The 23681-nt window shown below is 43.0% G+C and overlaps 1 protein-coding gene across 3 annotated transcripts in view; it reads right to left on the bottom strand.

The window, feature by feature from the left end:
* The window catches only part of FBXL20 (F-box and leucine rich repeat protein 20), a 499717-nt gene that overhangs the window by 368368 nt on the left and 107668 nt on the right, over positions 1-23681 (bottom strand). For all 3 annotated transcript variants that reach the window (XM_040331680.1, XM_040331681.1, XM_040331682.1), the window contains exons 4-7: positions 7778-7852; positions 7567-7661; positions 7409-7477; positions 1878-1973 (exon numbers count right to left, since the gene is read on the bottom strand). In XM_040331680.1, the coding sequence (XP_040187614.1) occupies positions 1878-1973; positions 7409-7477; positions 7567-7661; positions 7778-7852 (335 nt within the window). The remainder of the gene's footprint in view (positions 1-1877; positions 1974-7408; positions 7478-7566; positions 7662-7777; positions 7853-23681) is intronic.

Below are 23681 nucleotides of genomic sequence, written 5' to 3'. Positions count from 1 at the left end.
ATACCTAATTTTTGCTTCTCTTTTCCCCACAGTTTCCTTGAAGCTGGCTCTTTGGATACCTGCAAATGCGCCCTTTGAGAGCATATTTGATTGGGATTGATTTATTTTTACCAGCGGTTTGGTCCAAAACTTTTTCCAAATCTGGACCAAACAAAAAATCTCCTTCAAAAGAGATGCCGCAAGAGTTCACTAAGGCTGCTGCTTCAGCCGACAAATTGAACAGATTTGACCGAGGCATGTACCATATACCCTGCAGCTTTCTGGATCTGGATCCTTTCTGGATCCTCCTCTGTTTCATCACCCTCCTCTGGGGTGAAAAAAAGGGGTACTTCTGCTGGCTAAAATCAAATCCTTGCAGACCCCCAACTCTTTGCATACCAGTTTGTTAATACATGACCTGCAAAGCAGCTTGTTCCAGTCCTCTTTAAACTTAACAGAACAAGATGGGAATCTCTTCCTCCCCCGTGACTTTCTTGGGTCTTTGGGCTGAGCCTCTGAAAACAAAAAGAGGCAAACACAAAAGAATCCTGTCAGTGGGACCTGCTCCACCACGGGTGCCACATTACCAAAACACCCCTGTGTTCCATACCAGCCCGAACCTTCTTTGGACTTCAGAGTGTCTTAGCCTGGGTTCAGCCATTATCAAGGGGAGGGAGCCTGAGCATACCCGCTCCCAGGAAAACTTCTATACTCCCCCCAAGCCAGGTAGGATCAATCCCCTGTTGTCTTCCTACCTGAGCTGAGCCATCACCACTGCCACATGGTTCCGCTGTCAGTTCTGGGACAGCATGCTGCTACTTTTCCTGCCGCATCCTGACTCTTCCCGCAGGACCTGGAACCATTAGTGACGTGCCAGAAGCCCCACCCCTTCTCGTGCACCTGCCCACTGCCCAGCTTCTGGTTTGGCTCCGGCGAGGGAGGCTTGCGTTGAACATACAAGCCCACCCTGGGGTCTAGGGAGGAAAAGGGTGCCAGAATGCAGCCTCCCGTTGTGGCCTGACCAGGGGACCCCGGGCCTTGTCAACCCCTCTACTGTAAACACAGGTATCGAACCCCCCTCCCCCAAACAGCACTCCTTGCTCTGGGAGCGCTGTTTGGGGACAGGAGAAAAGTTCCTTCATGACCCCCTCCTTTTTCCGGTGGAAGAAACTCAAAATACTTTAGAGTGGGGACGCCTGGCCTCTCCTTAAGTGCTTCCTGGAATTTTTTTTATTTCCTGCCTCCAGAGGTGGAGCCCGTCTCCTGTACTGTCCTGGACAGGCGACTGAAGAAAAACACTTTAGTGGGGGGAAAGCAAGAACCACTGTCAGATTTTTAATTTGGTCTCTGTCCTTATAGCATATTTTTCTTCATTTCCTGTCCATGAAACCATTGTCAGCAAAAGAGGCGCTGAGGGGAAATTTCTCTAACAAAGCCCAGAATTGCAGTAAAAACATAGCAGGAGTTCAAATGCTTCACCATTCTATCCAAAAAGTGAGAAAAAAATCAGTTTTGGCAGTCCATAAACTTTAAGTACCTGGTTACAAATTATGCTTGGGTAAAATAAAAAACATACAGATCTCGCCAACACATTTTTGGCTTGACATACAATTAAAAACAGGGTGTGTTGCTAAATGAATCCCCAAATTAAAAAAAAAAAAAAACATTTTGTAACTGGGACCCTTTTACCAGTGTCCTTGTCAACATGAAACAAAATAGGTGCAGTCTGAAAAATCATACTCGAGTCTAGCCAGATTTTCTGGAACCAATTTATTTATTTATTTTACTTGCCATATCTCTGACACCAAGCAGCCTATTTATAGAATAACATACACAACAATTGTACTTAAATTTCATGATACTGAAAGAGGATATAAAAACATGATCGCAAATCTCACCTGAGAGCCTTTAGGGATAAGTTAGTAATGGAGGTGCATGATGCCAAGTCCAAATGTCTGAGTTTACAACAAAATTTACTGAGGCTAGACGAGGTTCTGTAAGGAGGAGACAGACATGTAATGGCTCACAATGTTGCACGTCCCATAACAAAGCCCAAGTCATTTTTTTTCTACACATTTGACACTGGTTCCGATATAGCCAAACAAACTCACATGGGGTTTAATAAACGCTAAATTCACTCAATATGGTTTTAAGCCAAACTTCAGCCATCTATACAAAGTTTAGGCTCTCTATTATACTATTTAACATTTTGTTATGTTATAACCTTATTCCACAATAGATTATATTTTCCTCAAAATTCTACCAACGATACCCCATAATGACAAAGTAAAAGAAGTTTTTTTAAATCACTCTGACAGAGCTCCAGCATTTCTCTGTGGAGAGAGGAGAACCTTTCAGAAGAACGACCATCTCTGCAGCACTCCACCAATCAGGCCTGTATGGTAGAGCGGCCAGACGGAAGCCACTCCTCAGTAAAAAGGTACATGATGGCCTGCCTGGCATTTGCCAAAAGGCCCCTGAAGGACTCTGACAATGAGAAACAAAACTTCTCTGGTCTGATGAAACAAAGATTGAATGCTTTGGCCTGAATGGCAAGCATCATGTCTGGAGGAAAACAGGCACCGCTTATCACCTGATTAATACCATCCCTACAGTGAAGAATAATGGTGGCAGCATCATGCTGTGGGGATTTTTTTTTAACATCGGGAACTGGGAGAATAGTCAGGGTCAAGGGAAAGATGAATACAGCAATGTACAGAGACATCCTTGATGAAAACCTGCTCCAGAGCATTCTGGACCTCATTTTCCAACAGGACAACGACCCTAAGCACACAGCCAAGATAACAAAGGAGTGGCTACAGGACAACTCTGTGATTGTCCTTGAGTGATCCAACCAGAGCCCAGACTGATTGAACATCTCTGGAGAGATCTGAAAATAGCTGTGCACCGACGCTCCCCATCCAACTTGATGAAGCTTGATTGGTCCTGCAATGAAAAATGGAAGAAACTGCCCAAAAATAGGTGTGCCAAGCTTGTAGCATTATACTCAAAAAGACTTGGAGGTAATTGGTGCCACAGGTGCTTCAACAAAGTATTGAGCAAAGGCTGTGAATAAATATGTACATGTGTTTTTTTTTGTTTTTTTTTTATTGTTAATAAATTTGCAAAGATTTCAAACGTTTCAAGTTGTCAATATGGGGCATTATTTGTAGAATTTCAAGGAAAATAATTTAATCCAGTTTGAAATAAGGCTGTAACATAACAAGATGTAATAAAAAGTGAAGTGTTGCATACTTGCCGGATGCAATATTTATATATATATATATATATATATATATATATATATATATATATATATATATATATATATATATATATATATATATATATATATATATATATATATATATATATATATATATATATATATATATACATATACATATACACACACACACACACACACATACACACATACATACACACAGGAAACATGCATACAAGAGTCCAAGGGAAAGCTATACACGATCCTCCTGATTGGTTTGCGAGTGCACATTTTGGTTTCACGCAAGTCCAAAATATATTAATAATACTCCATATATTGGTGCACCACATGCATTTTTCAGAATTTTCCATGTTTGAACAACCCCTGCTCCTTCACAGACCGCAGTATATAGAAAGAGGCTTTGCTCTTAAAGAGGAACTTTAGTCAGAAAATTAAAGTCCAGCTAGATCACTTCAGGCTGGCCATCTTTATACAAATACATAGAAGAGAGTGGACAGAAACACTCAGCTGTTAAGCCCCGTTCACATCTCTGCATAGCCGGAACTCGCATTATACACCTAAAATTACTAGTTGCGATTTCAGTGCCATTAATTGTTAACGGCACACCAAACACAGAAGCAAACGCACATTTTGCCATGTGAAAAAATATGCGGGGCAAATGCTGCAAAACGCACAGTAAAAGACACGCAACACACAAAACACCAAAATGGCCCATAAGCCACGTGTAGCACATCCATTAAAATCAAGAGGCTGCCTTATGCGTGTCGCAGGAAAAAGTGAAATTGGTGCATTAACGCAAGAATAATGAGGCTCCATTCACATTGGTGCGTTTCCTTGCATTTCAGAAATGCGCTGCACCAAAAATCACCGTAAAAAGCTCAGTTCTAAAAAAAAGAAAAGAAAAAAAGTTCTGAAGCTTCTTTGGGGTGATTGCTCGGTGTAGGGGAATTCATTCAGGTGGATGTGCCACCCTGTGTGTGATGAGTGAAAATGCTTCAAAACACCTCCCCCTTCACAAAAAAAAAAAAACACATGTGGGAATGCGAGCTCTCACTATGCAGAGTTGTGAAAGCTGAGTGTTTCTGTCCACTCCCTCCTATGTACTTGTATAAAGATGGCCATACAGTAAGCAATCTGTATATTTAGTGAGAAGGGTGATCACTGATTGATTTCATTTTATTTTTTAAAAAAATGTGCAACTGGGAGTGGGTGGGTAGATGCAGGGTGTATGCTAATGAGGTCAGTTGGTCACCCTTTGTCATGACCTACAGTCTGTTCAGGAAGCAAGATAGAAGCAACAAAAAAGTATGGAAACATGGATGGGAGGACAGTAAGGCAAGTGTCTGTAAATTTTATGGAAAGCTTTGATATTTTTGCAAAACAAGTACTTGAATGCTATGGTGGTACATAGGGGCTGTGAACAAGCTCAGTTGCTGTCCATTTTTAGGCAGTGCCAAGTTTGTAGAGGCTTATCTGTTGACAGACTTAAAGTGGTTGTAAAGATTGTTTCTTTTTTTTTTTTTTTTTATTTATTATAACATGTCATGTCATACTTCCCTCCACTGTGCAGTTAGTTTTGCACAGAGTGGCCCCTATCCTTCTGTTCTAAGGTCCCATGGCAGCTCTCACGTCTCCTCCCCACAATAGTTAACCCACCCTGGGAAGCTCTCTACCGAGGGGGTTACCTTGCAGGCACGCGCCCGTGTCATACACTTGTTGTCTATAGCAGCCGAGTGTATGACTCGGCCCCGCCCCCCAGTGACCGCGTTATTTGATTTGATTGACAGCAGCGTGATGGCTGCGCTGCCATCAATCTACCAAATCAACGCCGAGACTCCGTGGAGAAGAGGACACCAGGGACGCGCAGAGCAGGTGAGCTGGCTCAGCCAAGTAAAAAACGTGGGGGCTAGGAGGCCCGTGATTGCTAGGTGTTTTTTCACCGTAACGCATAGGATGCATTAAGGTGAAAAAACACAAACGTTTACAACCCCTTTAAAGTTGTTTTAAATCCTCCCATCACTTACAGCCAAGGAAGCTGCTTCTGTTTGAATCTCAACTGTCACAGTGCTGTATGTGTGTAATCAGTTATGACTCCAGCCATTAAATGTGCAAATCAATAAATACATTGTGAAGTCCATAAACCACCATCAAAATTCTTCAATCAGGTGAAAGTGAAGTATTCTTGTTTCTGTAAAGAATAAAGTGCCGTCTTCCACCGATTCGTCAGCAAAGTCTGACGTCATCAGGGGTCATGTGATCCCTGATGACGTCAATACATTGCTGACAAAATGTGTTGGTTCATCTAGTGCAGGGGTCTTCAAACTACGGCCCTCCAGGTGTTCAGGAACTACAATTCCCATAATGCCTAGTCATGTCTGTGAATGTCAGAATTTTGAAATGCCTCATGGGATTTGTAGTTCCGCAACAGCTGGAGGGCCGTAGTTTGAGGATCCCTGGTCTAGTGCGTGACACTCCACTTCTGCTATTATTCTGGAGCACAGGAGGAATGCGATAAGTATTCCTGCTTGGTTCCATGGGTTTTGAAAGTTTACCTAAGTGCATACTTTTTTTGTATAAATAGTTACAACATCAGGAGTTCTCTCTTCTCCTTGATACATCATGATCAAATCTTCTTTGGCGGATCTTTCATTTGGGGGCCGATTCCGCTGGAGGATACATCTCTTTGTCATCCATGCTTATTTGACTACCTGTAATGGGTGTCATGTCGGTTTGGTGAGTAGGATGTTTGTCCATTAATCAGTGGAGACAAGACAGCACTTTATTCTTCACAGAAACAAGAATACTTCGCTTTCACCTGATTGAGAAATTTTGGGGGTGGTTTATGGACTTTACATTGTATTTATTGATTTGCACCTGTCTATATGAGCACGGTATGGAAATATTTATTTAATTTATTTTTCACATATTAGACTTTCGGTCTTACTACGGGCTGCTCTTTGTATTAAATCGTATTGTACTTAGTCCAGGGTGCGCGGCCTATTAAAGTTTTTAACCTTATTCACCACTGTATACACAGTTGTTGTTTCATGTATTACCATTTCAACAATTTCTTTTGAATATTCCCTTTAAACAGGCCTATGGTTTTAATTTCTGCTTATGTTATCCTGTGTCTTATGAATGCGCACTGCTAAAGCTGGCCATAGCGGGCTGATCAAAAGAGATAACCGATTCCCTCATCCACACAATTAAAAGGGGTTGTAAAGGTTCCGGTATTATTATTTTTTTTTTAAGCAAACATATCATACTTACCTCCACTGTGCAGTTCGTTTTGCACAGAGTGGCCCCGATTGTCCTCTTCTGGGGTCCCACGGTGGCTCTCGCGGCTGCTCCCTGCAAGAGCTAACCCCCCTCTGGGAAGCTGTCTCCAGAGGGGGTTAACTTTCGGGCACGCTCCTGTGCCATACAATAGACGCTATTGTATGACTCGGGGCCGCCCCCGGCGGTTGCGGCATTGGATTTGATTGGTAGCAGCGGGAGCCAATTGCTGCTATATCAATCATCCGATGAAGAGCCGACAAGACCTGGGGGAAAGCAACGTGGGATCGTGTCCACAGAGATTTGGGGCTAAGGTAAGTAAAACGGGGGGGGGGGGGGGGCGGTGACTGCAAGGTGTTTTTTACCTTAATGCATAGGATGCATTAAGGTGAAAAAGGTTTACAACCACTTTAAGGTGGATGGAGGAATCTGCCTCACTGTGCTATTGTATTCTGAAGCAGAGCAGTATCCGCTGTCGGAATACACTGACCAGTGCTGCAGCCGATCGGCTGCACGCACTGGTTAAATGAAAAATCTAAAACATTCACGTTCGAGAGAAGATGATCATTAGATCAACTTCTTATGGAGGGGGGAATGGCCATAGATGATACAAAATTAGTCTGGTTGTTTTTCTTAATTGATCCAAAATTGACTAAAACGTCAGACAATCAAACCTAAAATGGCTGAGTGCAACAGAATAATTGCATACAAATTATAGTTAACTGTAGACATGAGATGCCCATGAAATTTGGGCAGCCACTGTTGCATCTATAGGATTACCACAATACTTTTCGGTAGGGGAAGAGACACAGAACATTAAACAGCTAAACACCTGAAAGGGCGCATTTTGCTTTAAACAATATAATGAAACACAATTATCCACCTTTGCCCAGACAGACTACTCACGTGTCAGTGATTTTGGTGCAGCCATTCAGGTTTAAAACTTCAATATTCCTACAGTTTTGAGCAAAGGTTCTGCAGAAGACACAGAACACAGTTAAATGGAAGTAAACTAAGACAGTAAAAATGATGGCAAAACAAAAAAGAAGAAAAAAAAGGCAGACCTGAGAGCATTATCTCCCACACCCAGGCATCCACGTAAACTTAGTTTGCGTAAAAACCCGCCACATCTTTTGGATATATTCTCTACTACTCGGCCCTGGAAAAAGAAGATTTTACATGGAGGACTTACTGAGAGTAGGCAATAGTAATCTGGAAGTCAGTGCTAGCCAACTAACCAAGGAACAGATTAACAAATAATGAAAACATAGCTACCTCAATATCCCTTTGAAAGTCAAATAAGTCGATTCTCTGCCAATTGCTGCCATCAAGAGCAAGGACGTTCCAAGCCTGAAAACATCAAAGATGTACTGATCAAGTTATAGCACAACTACGTGTCAAAACAAGACAAAATGCCTATGAAACAAGTGATTATTTTGTCTTCTGCATCAAAAAGTTTATTGTACTTTGGAGGAAAACGAGAAATGTTAAGCGCAAACGCCTACTGTCCTCAAACATGTAATCCCCCCACCTGTACCCACTACAATTAGTGGTTGGGGTATCCACCGACATGACAGTCTATAGCTAGATCTAATGATGATCTGGCATCCCCTTTCCCCTACTAATAAAACCAGTACCAGCATTCACTGCCCTTTCCACTTGCTTCTGTAGTGACGTTTGTATCCAGCACTGCAGGCTGAAGGTAGGCAGGCAATGCAGCTCCACACTGGGCTCAGCTGCACTTTAGAGACTGTTGTTACTGGGCTCATACTGATCACTTTTACTGTTGGGTGGATGTGGCAACATGTTTCAAGGGCATGTCCCTCATTCTCAAGCATCATCTCAAGCAGTCTCTGGTGTGCAGCTAAGCCCAGTATGGAGCTGAATTACCTGCCTCCCTTCAGCCAGTCAGCCTTTTGTGAGAGATTCAAAACGTCATGCTCAGCAGCCACCGTACCTCACTGGACCTGATGTGAGCGGTTATACAACTTTAGCAAGACGGAGCTGCATTTAAGGCGCTTTTAATTTTATGAAATTCAGTACTCTGCAAAAATGGACAGGTGTGAAAAATGTTGTAAATTAGGAATGCTTTCAGAAATAGAAGTGCCAATACTAGTATCAACAAAATGGAACTTAAGTGAACAGAAAAGAAATCCAAATCAGTTCAATATTTGCTGTGACCATGTTTTGGTAGGTTGTTCCAAACATCTTGAAGAACTAACCACAGACCTTCTGCCTCAATTTTTTCTGTCTCTTCATGTAATCCCAGACAGCCCCAAACTTACAAAGGAACCTCTCCAGCCCTTCGGTGAACGGCTCTATGACTCATAAATGCAATGCACCTGCTGAAATTTTTCTGCAGCCCAGTTCCTATGATTTTGTGCATAGTGGATTCGCTTAGCCTAGTTTCCATGTCAGTGATCTTTCATAAGGACCACTTCTGGCCAGGTTTTTCCCAGATGGGTGTATCTGGGTCCCAGTGGTTTCCGCCAGTTCTGTGCTGATGACACTGCTGGAAATCTTCCATTTTCGAAGGGGAGCAAGTTTCCTTGGCCGACCATTGCATGCATCTATGGTCCTTAAAATTGCCTGAGCAATGGTGTCCTCAATACGGAGAAATATGGGCAAATACATATTCATCATGCCATACCAATAGGGAGATGTGTTACTGGCTCCAAATGTTTTCTGTAGCAGAACGACTCCAAACATCCTGGAAGTGTCTGCAAGCAACATTGAAGCATAGTGGGGGTTCTTTGCAAATTTGGGGCTGTCTGGGATTACATGAAGAGACAGAAGAATTTGAGGCAGCCTACAACCACAGATGATCTGGGGTTAGTTCCATAGTAGGTCAGGTTGAAAAAAAAAGACACAAGTCCATCAAGTCCAACCTATGTGTGTGATTATATGTCAGTATTACATTGTATATCCCTGTATGTTGTGATCGTTCAGGTGCTTATCTAATAGTTTTTTTAAACTAACAATGCCCCCCACAGAGACCACCACCTATGGAAGGGAATTTCACATCCTTGCTGCTCTTACAGTAAAGAACCCTCTACATAGTTTAAGGTTAAACCTCTTTTCTTCTAATGTTAATGAGTGGCCACATGTCTTGTTAAACTCACTTCTGCGAAAAGGTTTTATCCCTAGTGTGGGGTCACCAGTACGTTATTTGTAAATTGAAACCATATCCCCTCTCAAGTGTCCCTTCTCCAGAGAGAATAAGTTCTGTGCACGCAACCTTTCTTCATAACCAATATCCTCCAGACCCTTTATTAGTTTTGTTGCCCTTCTTTATACTCGCTCCATTTCCACTACATCCTTCCTGAGGACAGGTGCCCAGAACTGGACAGCATACTCTAGTTGCAGCTGGACCAGAGTCTTGTAGAGTGGGAGAATTATTGCTTTATCCCTGGAGTCAATCCATTTTTTAATGCATGCCAATATTCGGTTTGCTTTGTTAGCAGCAGCTTGCATGCCATTGCTGAGCCTATCATCTACTAGAACCCCCAGGTCCTTTTCCATCCTAGATTCCCCCAGGAGGTTCTACCCCCTAGTGTAAAGATTGCATTCATATTTTTGCCACCCAAATACATTTTACATTTTTCTACATGTGCCATGTAGTTGCCCACCCCATTCATTTGTTCAGATCTTCTTGGTTTCCACATCCTGCGGAGAAGTTATTGCCCTGCTTAGCTTAGTATCGTCCGCAAATACAGAGATTGAACCGTTTACCCCATTTTCCTGGTCATTTATGAACAAATTAAATAGAAATGGTCCCAGCACAGAACCCTGTGGGACCTACCTCTGGCCATTCCAACTATTCCCCATTTATCACCACCCTCTGAACTCGCCCGTGTAGCCAGGTTTCAATCCATGTACTCACCCTATGGTCCATGCCAACAGACCTTATTTTGTACAGTAAAAGTTTATGGGGAACTGTATCAAATGCTTTTGCAAAATCCAGACACAGGTCTACGGGCCTTCCTTTATCTATATGGCAACTCACCACCTCATAGGTGGTAAATCGATTGGTTTGGCAAGAACGATTCTTCATAAATCCATGCCGATTACTGCCAATGATACCGTTGTCATTACTAAAATCTTGTTTATATTCCCTTATCATCCCCTCCAAGAGCTTGCAATCTATTGACGTTAGGCTAACTGGTCTGTAATTCCCAGGGATGCATTTTGGGCTCTTTTTAAATATTGGTGCTACACTGGCTTTTCTCCAATCCACCGGTACCATTCCAGTCAGACTGTCCGTAAAAATTAGGAACAATGGTCTGGCAATTACTTGACCGAGTTCCCCTCGGTACCCTCAGGTGCAAGCCATCCGATCCTGGTCATTTATTAATGTCAAGTCTAATTCTTTTTTTTTTTTTTTTTTTTTTAATCTCTTTATTAATTTTTCATTTTTTTTCCCCCCATACAAAAAGAAGCAACATACATACATACACATATACATTCACATTATACATTTAACACATATCTGCTCTCTTCTGGAGCCTCCTTAAATTTCCATTTCACAATCATTTCACCCAACTCATATACCTTTTACACCCTTCTTCCTCCCTTACTTTATTCCATGGTGTGGTTATCCTCCCCTTAGACCTTATTTTAACCAGAAGCCGTCATGGGATTTTCTATCCAGCTTTCCCCCTCTTGTATTTCTCCCCATGACCTCTATTGCAGTACGTCTCCCTATACAATGGCAGATTTGTATTTACTAGATTATTCCATTGTACGATCGAGGGAGCTTCTGCCTTTTTCCAGTTTAAAACTATCGCCTTTCTAGCATGAAATAATAATAAACCCAGCTGCGTTCTCCTTCCCACAGAGACATTTAGCCGGATTCAGGTAGACTTACGATGGCGTATCAGTAGATACGCCGTCGTAAGTCCGAATGCACGCCGTCGTATATTTAAGAGTATTCTGGAAACCAGATAAGCTTAAATTTGGCCAAGATACGACCGACGTAATTATCCTACGCCGTCGTATCTTATGTGCATATTTACGCTGGCCGCTAGGGGCGTGTACGTGGATTTACGCGTCAAATATGTAAATGAGCAAGATACGCCGATTCACGTAAGTACGTACGCCCGTCGCAGCAAGATATGCCATTTACGTAAGACATACGCCGGCGTATAGATAAACCACCAAAAAGATGGCGCAGCTCATGCAAGGTATGGACGACGGAACAGCCGTCGTATTTTACGTTGTTTGCGTAAGCGTACGTGAATGGGGCTGGGCGTAGGCGACGTTCACGTCGAAAGCAATGAGTATTTGCGACGTGATTCTGAGCATTCGCGCGCATGCGCCGTACCAACGGCCCTCATTTACATGGGGTCACGGGTACTTTACATGGAGCACGCCCACTACCTGCCTATTTTGAATTAGGCGGGGTTACGCCGGGCCATTTGCGCTACGCCGACGTAACTTAGGGAGCAGGTGCTTTGTGAATACTGGCCTTGCCTCTATTTTACGTCGGCGTAGCTCAAATGAGCTGTGCTACGCCAGCTTAAACATACGCCGATGTATGTGAATCTGGCTAATTATCTTTTCCTACCAATCCTAACAGGCAGATTTTTGCCTCCTGTTCCAGAACTATTGATGTTGTTATAGCAATCACTCTCAAGACCTCTCTCCAAAATGCTACTATCTTCAGGCATGACCAAAATATGTGCATAACATTTCCTGGCATGTCTACAAATCTCCAACAGTTTTAAGGGTTTAATGTAACTTATATGGTGTATAATGGCTTCTATGTATTATTTTAAATTGTATTAGTTTATTTCGAAGTGATACCAAGATCTGAAATGGAAACCTCCATACTTCCTCCAAATCCTCCTCCACCAAATTTGGAACGTCTCTTCTGCAATTTTCACTTACTTTACTCATATCTGGAGATGTAGTCTTTATTAAATATGCATTTATAGTTAAAATTTACTTTTTTCCCCATTTTTACCATTTGTTCCAAACCCAATTCCATCAATTGTGGGGTTCCTCCCGGAATTGAGCTAACAAAGCGTGAATAAGTTGCATATATCTGAAATCCATATATTGTTTGGATCCATCTAATAAATACTAATGGGAATCCCTTTTTTCCTGTTTTTTTATTTTTTTTTTTTTTTTTTATTGTTTGCGTATAAAAAAATACAAAAAAAGTGTTACATCTTCATACATAACAATACACAACAATACGTTTTTCCCTATTTTCCCCTTATCTTTTCCTACCCTCGTTCTTTGTGACATTGTGAATAAATAAAGAAACATTGTTTCTGAACTGTTATACCTCGCCTCGCCTCCCCTCCCCCACCCCGCAAACCCTCACCCGCCCTCCCACCCTCCCATCACACCCTGTGCAAGTTTTTGAAGTTAATGTACTTCGTTAAGTACGTCTTCCCCATAAAGGAATGCCCGATAGCGGGTTAAAATATTTGTTGAATTTAAATGGCGATTTTTATATAGAACATCCTGTTTCGTCTAGCCAGGGTTTCCACATCCTCACAAACTTACTATAATTCCCCTGTTGAGTAAGTGTCACTCTCTCACTCCAAATCATTGTATTAATAGTTTCAACCCAAGATTTGACAGTGGGTGGCATCTGGGCCTGCCACCTTAACGCAATTAACTTCCTTGCCTGGAAGAGGCATCTCAGTACCACTTCAAGGGAACTGGCTGGCACTCTATTCTCCTCTATGCTGCCTAACAAGCATGTCTTAGACTCAGCTTCTAGCTTAGTTTTATAGGTTTTATTTATTATGGTAACCACCTCCTCCCAGTATCTAAATAACTTTGGGCATTTCCATAGCATGTGGATGAGATTGCCTGTCGCTCTGCACCTTGGGCATTCGTCAGTACTTCTCCACCCGAGATTGAACATTCTCCTGGGGGTATAGTATACTCTATGCAAGAGGAACAAGTGTGATACTTTCTGAGATGGGGAGATCGAAACCAATACCCCCCTCCTCAAGATCGCACTCCACTGTTCCGTGGTCATTTGACCTAAGTCTTTCTCCCATCCTGTCCTGCTCTTAATGGGGCCTGCCCTACTTATTGTTTTGGCTCCTAATCTAGAGTATAACTCGGATATCAGGCCTTTGGTTGTTTTTGGGGAGGTTATTTTCAGGAGGGTGGGGGCTGGGGACCATACAATGGGTTGTAACCCCAAACTGGGCTTGGATAGCGTGTCGTATCTGTAGGTATCTGTAAAATGTTTTATTTGCTTTATTAAATTCCTGTCGCAAGTCTGCGAAGGATTTTCATCTGTTCTCCATTGTAAAGTTGGTTTAACCGGCTTATCCCTTGTCTCTTCCCATTCTTTACATCTCTCAATGTCTTTTAATTCTCTTAGATTTTGGTTGCACCAGAGGGGGGCGAATATTGTTATTCCCTTGTAGCCCATCAATGCTTTTGTTGTTTGCCACACTTTGATGCTAAGTTTTATAGTTGGACATCTATGGACAAACGAACCAGCCTCAAGTGCCTCCACTATTGTCCTATGTGGTGCCCCGGTTAGCATCAATCTACCGGAGTTTCCACCTCCCTCCAGTCCGCAGTTCGCAAGTTGTTGTAGCTGTGAGGCTAGAAAGTATGTTTTCGGGTGAGGCACTGCCATTCCCCCCTCTTTAGCTGGCAACTGCATGGTCTGGAGACAAATCCTAGATTGTCCCTTCTTCCAAATTAACTCTCTGAAGAGGGATTCTATCTTTTTGAACCATTTTTGAGCTATCCAGACTGGGGAGTTATGGAGGATATAGAGTAACTGGGGTAACCATAGCATCTTTATCAGATTACATCGCCCCGCTATGGATAGTGGTAGTCTACACCAGGCGTCTCTTTTATGTTCCCATTTAGACAAGAGAGGAATTAAGTTATTTTGGACAAAGCTATTAATGTCCCTCGTAATCCATATCCCGAGATATTTCATCGTAGCTACTACTTTTAATTGAGGGATTCCATGAGGTATCTGGGCACCAAAGGGGTCAATTGGCAGTAGTGCTGACTTTTCCCAATTAATGACCAATCCGGAGCATAACCCAAACTCGCCCACTACTTTGATCACATTTTTTAACGAGGGTTTCAACGTCCTCCCAAAAAGAAGAGGACATCGTCCGCAAACAGTGCGATCTTATCCTCAATAGTCTGTCTGTGGAACCCCTGTATATCTTTAGTTTTCCTAATTTTAATGGCTAATGGTTCCATCGCCAAAGCGAACAGTAGGGGAGAGAGGGGACAGCCTTGTCGCGTTCCTCTCTCTAGTTGAAACATTTCTGAAAATACATTGTTGATTTTAATTTTTGCTCTTGGCTGATTGTATAACAACTTCACCCAACTCATGAACCTGGGGCCAAACCCAAATTTCTCTAGGACCTTCCATAGGTAGTCCCATTCCAGACTGTCGAAAGCCTTGGCAGCATCAAGGGCTAGACGGCTCTAGAGCCTCTCCCTCTGTTGGAATTTGCATATTCAGAAACACTCTCCTTATGTTGTTACTGGTTGACCTATTAGGGAATGAAGCCGGATTGGTCAGGATGTATAAGCAGTTGGATATACCGGTTAAGGCGTGTAGCTAACACTTTGGCCAAGATCTTGGCGTCAGTACATAGGAGAGAGATAGGACGATACGATGAAGCCTCTCTTGGATCCTTCCCCTCCTTATGCAAGACAATAATAGTAGCTTCTGTCATAGAGGTGGGAAGTATTCCCTGAGTCAATGCCCAATTTAGTGTCTTTAAGAGTTCTGGTAGCAGGATATCCCATATCTTTTATAGATCTCTATGGGGCATCCCATCCGGGCCTGGTGACTTTTGAGTTGACATCCCGCCACTGCATGTTTTAATTCTCCTAAAGTAATTGGCGCCTCCATGTTAATGTTTTCTTCCTCCGATAGGGTCGGGATGGGCAGTCCCTGGAAAAATGTTTCCAGTCCTTTAGTCCCCTCTCTTCTCTTAGAACTATAAAGGGATACAAAGAATTCTCTAAAGGTATTTACTATCTCGGTTTTATCGAAGGAGATTTCACCGTTTAATAACTTAACTGCTGTAACAGTGGAGGGGGGAGAATTGGTTCTAATAAGCAGAGATAATAAACGCCCCACTCGCTCTCCCTCTCCAAACTGATTCTGTTTCTGGAATATTCGTTTTCCCTCTGTTCTTTTTAATATAGTCATTTTGTATATTTGTTGTTTTTCTAGCCACTCTTTTAAGCTATGAGAAGTTGGGGTTTCAATGTATCTCTTCTCTGCCTGTAGCAACTGATTCCTTATCTCGCTCTCTCCCTCCCTGTTCTTCCTCTTAATCCCCGCTATCTTTTGGACTAGGAGGCCTCGAAGGTAGGCTTTTAGGGAGTCCCATACCACCCCCACTGATGCAGTTCCCTCATTTATCTGTACAAATTCTTTAAGAGCCGACATCACCATACTATGTTCACTCATTAATTCGAGCCAGTGAGGGCTAATTTTCCATTCTCTTGGGTACCATTTACCCCTGGTTTTTATTGTCAGCTCGATCGGTGAGTGATCAGAGACTCCTCGTGGGCCATATTCTATATTTATTACTAGTGATGCTGCCTCCTCGTTACCCAACGCCATGTCTATTCTGGATAAAGTGTGGTGAGTCTTCGAAAAACAGGAGTATTGACGCTCCTGCGGATAGCGCGTGCGCCAAATGTCACATAGCCCCACTTCATCCAAAAATAGCGCTAGTCGGTCCTCTCCTTTTGTTTTAGGTCTATTTCCTGGCGGGAACCTATCCTGGGTCCTATCTAAGACTTCGTTAAAATCGCCTATAATAACTATCGGTATTCCTGGTTTGTCCAATGTAAACTCGATTAATTTATGCAAGACTTCAAATTTAAATGGGGGGGGAATATAAACACTAGCTATCACAAATGGTTTATCTTCAATTAAGCAAAATAAAAATATAAACCTTCCCTGATCGTCTACCCTGCTCTCTCTACAGGAGAATACCAATCCTTTCCCCACCAGTATGCTCACTCCCCTAGAGTAGGACGAGTGATACGAGTGGTAAGTGGCCTGGAATTTTGGACCGCTCAACTGTGTAGCTGTACCTACAGTTAAGTGTGTCTCCTGTAGACAGAGCAGACCGGCACCTCCCCCCCCCCCAACATATCCAAAATAGTTGCTCTCTTGGTTGGGTCCCTCATTCCCCGCACATTCAGGGATTTTATACAGAACGTCTTATCTACCATGTGTTATAGTTGAATTTAGCAACCTTTGACCTTTGCCCAGTTTGTATCTTAGGGACAAAAAAGATAAAGGAAGAGGAGGTCCCGGTAATAAAAGGAGAATGGAGAAGGCTCAAAAAACCACACATCAGTCAAAAAATTGTATATCCTGGAAAAAAAAAAGAGCCAGAAAAAACACGTTCTTCCAGGAATAATATATTACTATATAAAAAACCTCCCCGGGGCATTGCTTTAAACATAAGTGACAGTGTAATACGACTCCCCTGTTACTGAAGAAGCAGTGAAAGAAAGGACAAACAAAGAGAACAAAAAAAATAAAGAAGATAAAAAGAAGAAAAAAAAAAAAAAAAGAAGGAGCCCTCGACAAGCGTTACCCGCTTCGCCATACCTTAAAACAGAAAAATAATGAAAACAATCTAAATAAGGAAATTGCAATTGCGAGTAGTGACCTCAAACGCTTGATAGTGGTGTGTAACCCAGCCATTTCGAAGTGTTTATCCACTTCGCCATACCTCAAAAAAAGCAAAATAGAAAAAAAAGATCTAAATAAGGGAATTGCAATTGTAAGTAGTGTCATCGAGTGCTTAATAGTGGTGTGTAACCCAACCCTTCCTCCCCCCCCCCTTCCCCCGACCCACCCCAATGAATCCCTCCCTCCCATCCCCTCCCCCACTGCACCACCCTCCCTCCCTTGGCCCTCCTGGGCCTCCCCTAGGGGCTCCACCTATGGCCTTCACACTACACACCATTGTTGGGACCTCCCAACTACCATACCTCCCTATACAAACCACAACCATACTACCCTCCGTCCCCCCCCCCCCCCCCCCTCCCTCTAACATCATTCCAATGCCTCTTACTTTCTCCCTTCTCCTCCTCCCATTTTGTGAAGTTTTAGTGCTATTTAATTGTGTTTGAGGAGGGATTCCCTATGTTTTAACTAGCCTATTTTCAGCTATTTACCATATTACTATTCATGTGCATAAGTGCATTAAGTGACCAGAAGGAAAAAAAAAAAAAAAAAACACAAAAAAGTCCAATTTCCTCTCTCTCTCCCCTTCACCTCTTCTCTATGGGTCATAGGTCTTTCTTATTGTCCTCAAGCCACTTTGCAGTACTTGTTGGAGAATCAAAGAAAAAAGTTCCCCCCAATGCAGAGACTCTCAGACGGGCTGGATAAACCAAAGCATAAGGAAGTCCATGTTTTTGAAGAGTTTTCTTAATTGGAATAAATTCAGCTCTGCGCCTCTGCAGATCGGGGGAAAAGTCCTGATACAGCGAGATTTTGGCCCCATTATATAAAATCTCCCCTTTTTCTCTAGCCTTCCGCAACAGAGTCACTTTATCGTTATAATTAAATATTTTGACAAGGAGTGGTCTAGGGCGCTCATTTGGCAGACGTGGTTTAAAAGGGACCCGGTGGGCACGTTCAATGCCAAAAAAGGGTGAAAAAGATGTGACCCCAAAAGTCTCTCTAAACCAGTCTTCGAGAAATACAATGGGGTTGGCTCCCTCACTCCGCTCCGGTATGCCAATAATTCTAACGTTATTCCTACGGTTACGGTTTTCCAGGTCATCAATCTTCGCGCCCTGCATGTCCATTTGTTTCTTTAACCCTGAGATTTTTTGCTTAAGCGGGAATAGGTCATCCTCGACTGTACTTAGTCTTTCCTCTAATATAGAGGTTCTTTCTATGGTCTTGCTCAACCTATCCCCCATTGAACATAAGTCCTCCTTGATACCTTTCAGTTGGGTCTCTAGGCCTGTTATTGAGTCCTTGCAGGAGTTGATTGCGTGTAGGAGATCTCTCAAAGTGGGTTCCCCCTCACTTACTGTTGTGCCCCCCTCCATGGTTACTGTGGGTAAACTGGCTGGTTTTATTACAATGTTCGTTGCAACCGTGTAGTCTTTTCCTCCTCCAGCCCCTTTGGTACTCACAGTTTTCGTAGGGGGTACTGCTGCTGGTTTTGTTGTAATCGTGCCCCTGCTTCTCCTGTCCAAGGGATTTGTTACTTGTGCCGTCTGTGGTTGGGTCCCCTTAGCCGGAGACAGAGAGGTCCGGGCAAAGCGATCAAGTTTTGCTGCAGCGGCTGCTGATATTACTGGTGATACTAATGTGTTTGCCTGGCTCTTTGCGGACCTTGTAGTTAGGGCTCCCGCCTGTCCCTTGGACATATTAAAAAAAAAATAAAAATATGTACGGGAGGCAGCTCGCCCCCCCACCACGGGCTACAGTTATGTCGGTCAAAAAAAGAAAAATAAAAGAAAAAATTATAGACCTGGGTCTTTTCTCATTCTTTTCTCTTCTTTTTCTTTCTTTCTCTTCTTTTTCCTTCCTTCTCTCTTTTTCCCCTTTCCTTTCCCTTCCTTTTTTTGCTGAGAAAGCTGTCTCCTTGCAGATCTCACTCGCTGCAATCTATTTTTTCCCCAGCAGGGTGCGGCAGAGTACACAGGAGTTCTCTCTCCACTCAGCTAATTCTGACAATAGCTGTAGCCCGTCCTGCTGAAGTCTCGCGAGACTTCCGACGGGGAAACCACTCGGCTCTATTTGCTGCCGACCCCCCTGTTCCACATCCAGCGGCACCCCCGGGCTTCTCACACCACAGAGCAGCGCAGCGTGCGACCATCGGGGTTCCCCCAATCCACCTGCAAGGTAAGAGCCAGACGGCAAGTGTAGACTTGGGGTGCACCTGGCATCTGAATGGTTGCTTATTTTTCCTCTGTCATTACGGTAGAGCCAGAAAACACTTTCTTCAAGAACAGGATGGGAGGCTTTGGGTGCACCCGATTCCCGGAGGGGGGGGCGCTACGAGCGGGAGATGATGGCAGTACAGTGGCAAGCCGGGCTGGTGTCAGCTAAAAAGCTCTGGCAGGGCACATTTCCAGCATGGTCTCAGGCATAGGTGAGGGGTATGGAGCGGAGGAGCTCGTTCACTCACTCACTCCTTCATTCCCACACCACTCGCACCGTTCCTACATCCGGCCACGCCCCCTTTGACCATCTCCTGTATTATGGCCTTTTTTCCTGTTTACATAAAGAATTTCTTGGATTTTTTTTGCTCTCCTCCGCTATGTGCCTTTCGTGTTCCATCTTAGTCACCCTAACTGCACCCTTACATTTCTTGTTGCATTGTTTATAAAGTCTGAATGCCGATGATGACCCCTCAACCTCGTATCTTTTATATGCACTTTTACGTTGGAGTTAAGCCATCCAGGACGTGCTCAGGTCTGTATTGTTGGTAATCAGTAGATCTAGTAACGTTTTATTTCTAGTTGGTGTGTCTGCCATCTGACCCATGAAATTGTTCTGTGAAACATTTAGGAACTGGCGAGCCTTAGACAAGTGCGTGGTTCCCTTAATCCAGTCTATGTCTGGATAATTAAAATCCCCCATCATGATAACACTTCCCATCCTTGCTGCTAATCCAAATTGTGATAGGAGGTCCGTCTCGCCCTACTCCCTCAGGTTAGGAGGCCTATAGCATACTTCCAGTATTTTCCCCTTAGTTTCATCCCTTTGGAGCTCTACCCATAAGGATACCACCTCATCTCTAGCTCCCTTAGTGATGTCATCTATCACATTCACCTTTACCGTATTTGCCGGCGTATAAGACGACCTTTTGGATGCAAAAAAATGCATCCAAAGTCGGGGGTCGTCTTATACGCCGGATCTGTCTCCGTCAGGCTGCGGACATCCATGTTTCAGGCTGCAGGCATCCATGATTTAAAAGCCGCGCCTCCTCCTCAGACTGTTCCGTGATAGGCGGAACACTCATTTTGCCAGCAGGGCCTCTGTTTAGTGTTCCGCCTATCACGGATGCCTTCTCATCCTCGGACGATAGGCGAAACACTGAACAAAGGCCCCGCTGGGAAAATTAGTGTCCCGCCTATCACGGAACAGTCTGAGGAGGAGGCGCGGCTTTTGAACCTGTCCGCAGCAAAAAAATAAGGTAGGGAGATAGTCTTGGCCGGCACAATGGAGGCATGTGATGGACAGTGGGGGCATGGAATGGCACAGTTGAGGCATGGAATGGCACAGTTGAGGCATGGAATGGCACAGTTGAGGCATGGAATGGCACAGTTGAGGCATGGAATGGCACAGTTGAGGCATGGAATGGCACAGTTGAGGCATGGAATGGCACAGTTGAGGCATGGAATGGCACAGTTGAGGCATGGAATGGCACAGTTGAGGCATGGAATGGCACAGTTGAGGCATGGAATGGCACAGTTGAGGCATGGAATGGCACAGTTGAGGCATGGAATGGCACAGTTGAGGCATGGAATGGCACAGTTGAGGCATGGAATGGCACGGCACAGTGGGGCATGCAATGGAATGGCATAGTGAGATTTGAAAAATGCCTGTTTCTGTCAGTGGTTGTTCCCGTCAGCGGTTGTTCTGGCTACCCCTCAGCTTCCAGACAGACTAGTAGGAAGGGGGTAGTCTTATACGGCGAGTATATCCCAAAACCAATATTTTTCCTGAAAAAATAGGGGGTCGTCTTATACGTCCAGTCGTCTTATACGCCGGCAAATACGGTACATTATTCTTGATAGACATACCTTTCCCCCCCCCTTTTTTTACCCTCTCTATCCCTGCGATAAAGGGTATATGCCAGTCGCGAGAGCCGTTGAACCAGGTCTCTGAAATTCCCACAAAATCCACATCCTCCTCCAAGAGGTTTTGAACAAGCAAGCAGACCACTGTCCTGTCAGGCATAGACATTCAGATCTAGTGTTCCTGCTTAACAGAACCACAGATCAGAATGTCCATACAGTGAGCCCATCCCCCCAAACAGTTAGAAAACTGAGGAAACATGGTTAAACCTTTGATAGCCCTTGATGGTAAACCCTTCCCTGCCAGTGTCATTTATACTGCGGCAGTGCATATTTTTAGCACCGATCACTGGAATAATGTCACTGGTTCCCTAAAAAGTGTCAGCTAGGTGTACGATCGTTCCCCCACATTGTTGAAATCCCGCTAACAATTGCTGATCACCACAATTACAAGTAATAAATAAGTAAAAATGCCATAAAAATATCCCCTATTTTGTAGACGCTATAACTTTTGAGTAAAGAATCAATATACACTTATTGGGATTTTTTTTTCTAAAAATATGTAGCAAAATACAATTGGTCTGTTCTTCCTTTTTAAACTGATGAAAGTAGATTTTTTACATGTATTGGCTATGCATTATAGCAGAAAGTAAACAATTATTATTTTTTTCAAAATTGTCGCTCTTATTTTTTTGTTTATAATGCAAAAAATAAAACCTGCAGGGGTGAACAAATACCACCAAAATAAAGCTTTATTTGTGGGAAAAAAATACTATTTAATTTGGGTACAGCGTCGCACGACCATGCAATTGTGCGTTAAAGTAAAATCCCTATCATGTACCCTTTAAAAAGCATCTCTTTTAGAGGGTCTCCAGCAAGAATAAATTCAGTGCTTTAGTTGCTCCTTGTAATTGAGGTCCTCCAATCCCCTTATTAGTGGGAATGCTTTATTAAGCATTCCCAGTATTGATATTTAGTGGGAATGCTATAATAAGCATTCCCAGTATTGATATTCGTTTTTTATTATTAGTGGGAATGCTTTATTAAGCATTCCCAGTACTGATATTCGTTTTTTTATTATTAGTGGGAATGCTTTAATAAGCATTCCCAGTATTAATATCCGTAAATTTATTATTAGTGGGAATGCTTTAATAAGCATTCCCAGTATTGATATCCGTAAATGAATTATTCTTCACCTTTATTCCGTAAGTTTTTTGGCTCTGCGTAACTTCTGCATACTTTCAGCTATTGAACCATTCAACTATTAAAATGTTCGTCTCGTTCAGCTAACGATGGGACTTCAAGTTTTTTTGTACTATTTATACTTTTTAAAATATTAAGCTTTTAGACACTTTTTTTAACATTGAAGTCAATGAGAACATCCATTTTACCACTTCAAATCTCATGTGCTGCCAAATGCTTCTTCTGCTTCTTCTTCTTCTTCATACTTTCACTTACAGACACCAAACAAACTTTAAAACAGTTACAAAATATTCAGCTATCCGAAAATGACTTTTTAGATTGATATCTTTGATAGTTTTTGTGAAAAAGCAATTAACATTTTCTGAAAAAATCACTAAACGTAATCGATTATAATGTGTTCCTATGGAGCTGCTTTAGAGTGGGTCATGTGATCATTACAATGCAGATCATTGAAAAAAAAAAAAAATCTATAAAAAAAAGGGGGAACAAATTGCTCTCACGCCCACAAGATCTACTTGTCATACACAATTTATATATCAAAACGTAGGTATTTTTGTCTGGTTTCAGGCAATGTTATCAGTTTTGTGATAGGCATTTTGGCCCAGATTCACAAAGCACTTACGCCGACGTATCTAGAGATGCGCAGTGTAATTGAAAAATGCGCCACGCGTATTTATGCGCCTTATCCTCAAAACGAGATACGCCTGAAAACCACTTTTTTCCGTCCGACGTAAAACGATTACGCCGGCGCATCTTTGAGCGCAAAAAAGGCTAGACACACCATTGTTTTGCTAGGCAAAGATGCAAATGAGGGAGATACGGCGATCCACAAAAGTACGCTTGTGCGCATCTGCTAGTTTGCCAGCGGAAATTTACACCTTATAAAAAGGTGCCCTAACTTTGCACCAGCCGTGTAAAGGTCAGCTAAAGCAACACCATTAAGGAACAGCTGAGCACACACACTTGCAGGACAACAATCTGTATGCCAACATGCCAGGGGCATCCATGCTCATAGCTATACTAGTGACTTTAGAGGCACGCAGAAGGAGGAGGGAACGGAGGAGAGCACAGGAGAGGATATACCGCAGACGCCTAGATGTCTTTGGCATGGCTGCTTCTGAGGTGTATCGCAACTTCAGATTCAACCGTGAAGCCATCATGGAAATAACCACAACCCTGCAGGATGACATCACCAGCCCAACACACCGCTCACATG

The sequence above is a fragment of the Rana temporaria genome, chromosome 12, assembly GCF_905171775.1.
Source record: "Rana temporaria chromosome 12, aRanTem1.1, whole genome shotgun sequence".
NCBI lineage: Eukaryota > Metazoa > Chordata > Amphibia > Anura > Ranidae > Rana > Rana temporaria.
Note: the sequence above shows the minus strand (reverse complement) of the source record. Positions and strands in the feature narration are given on the sequence as shown.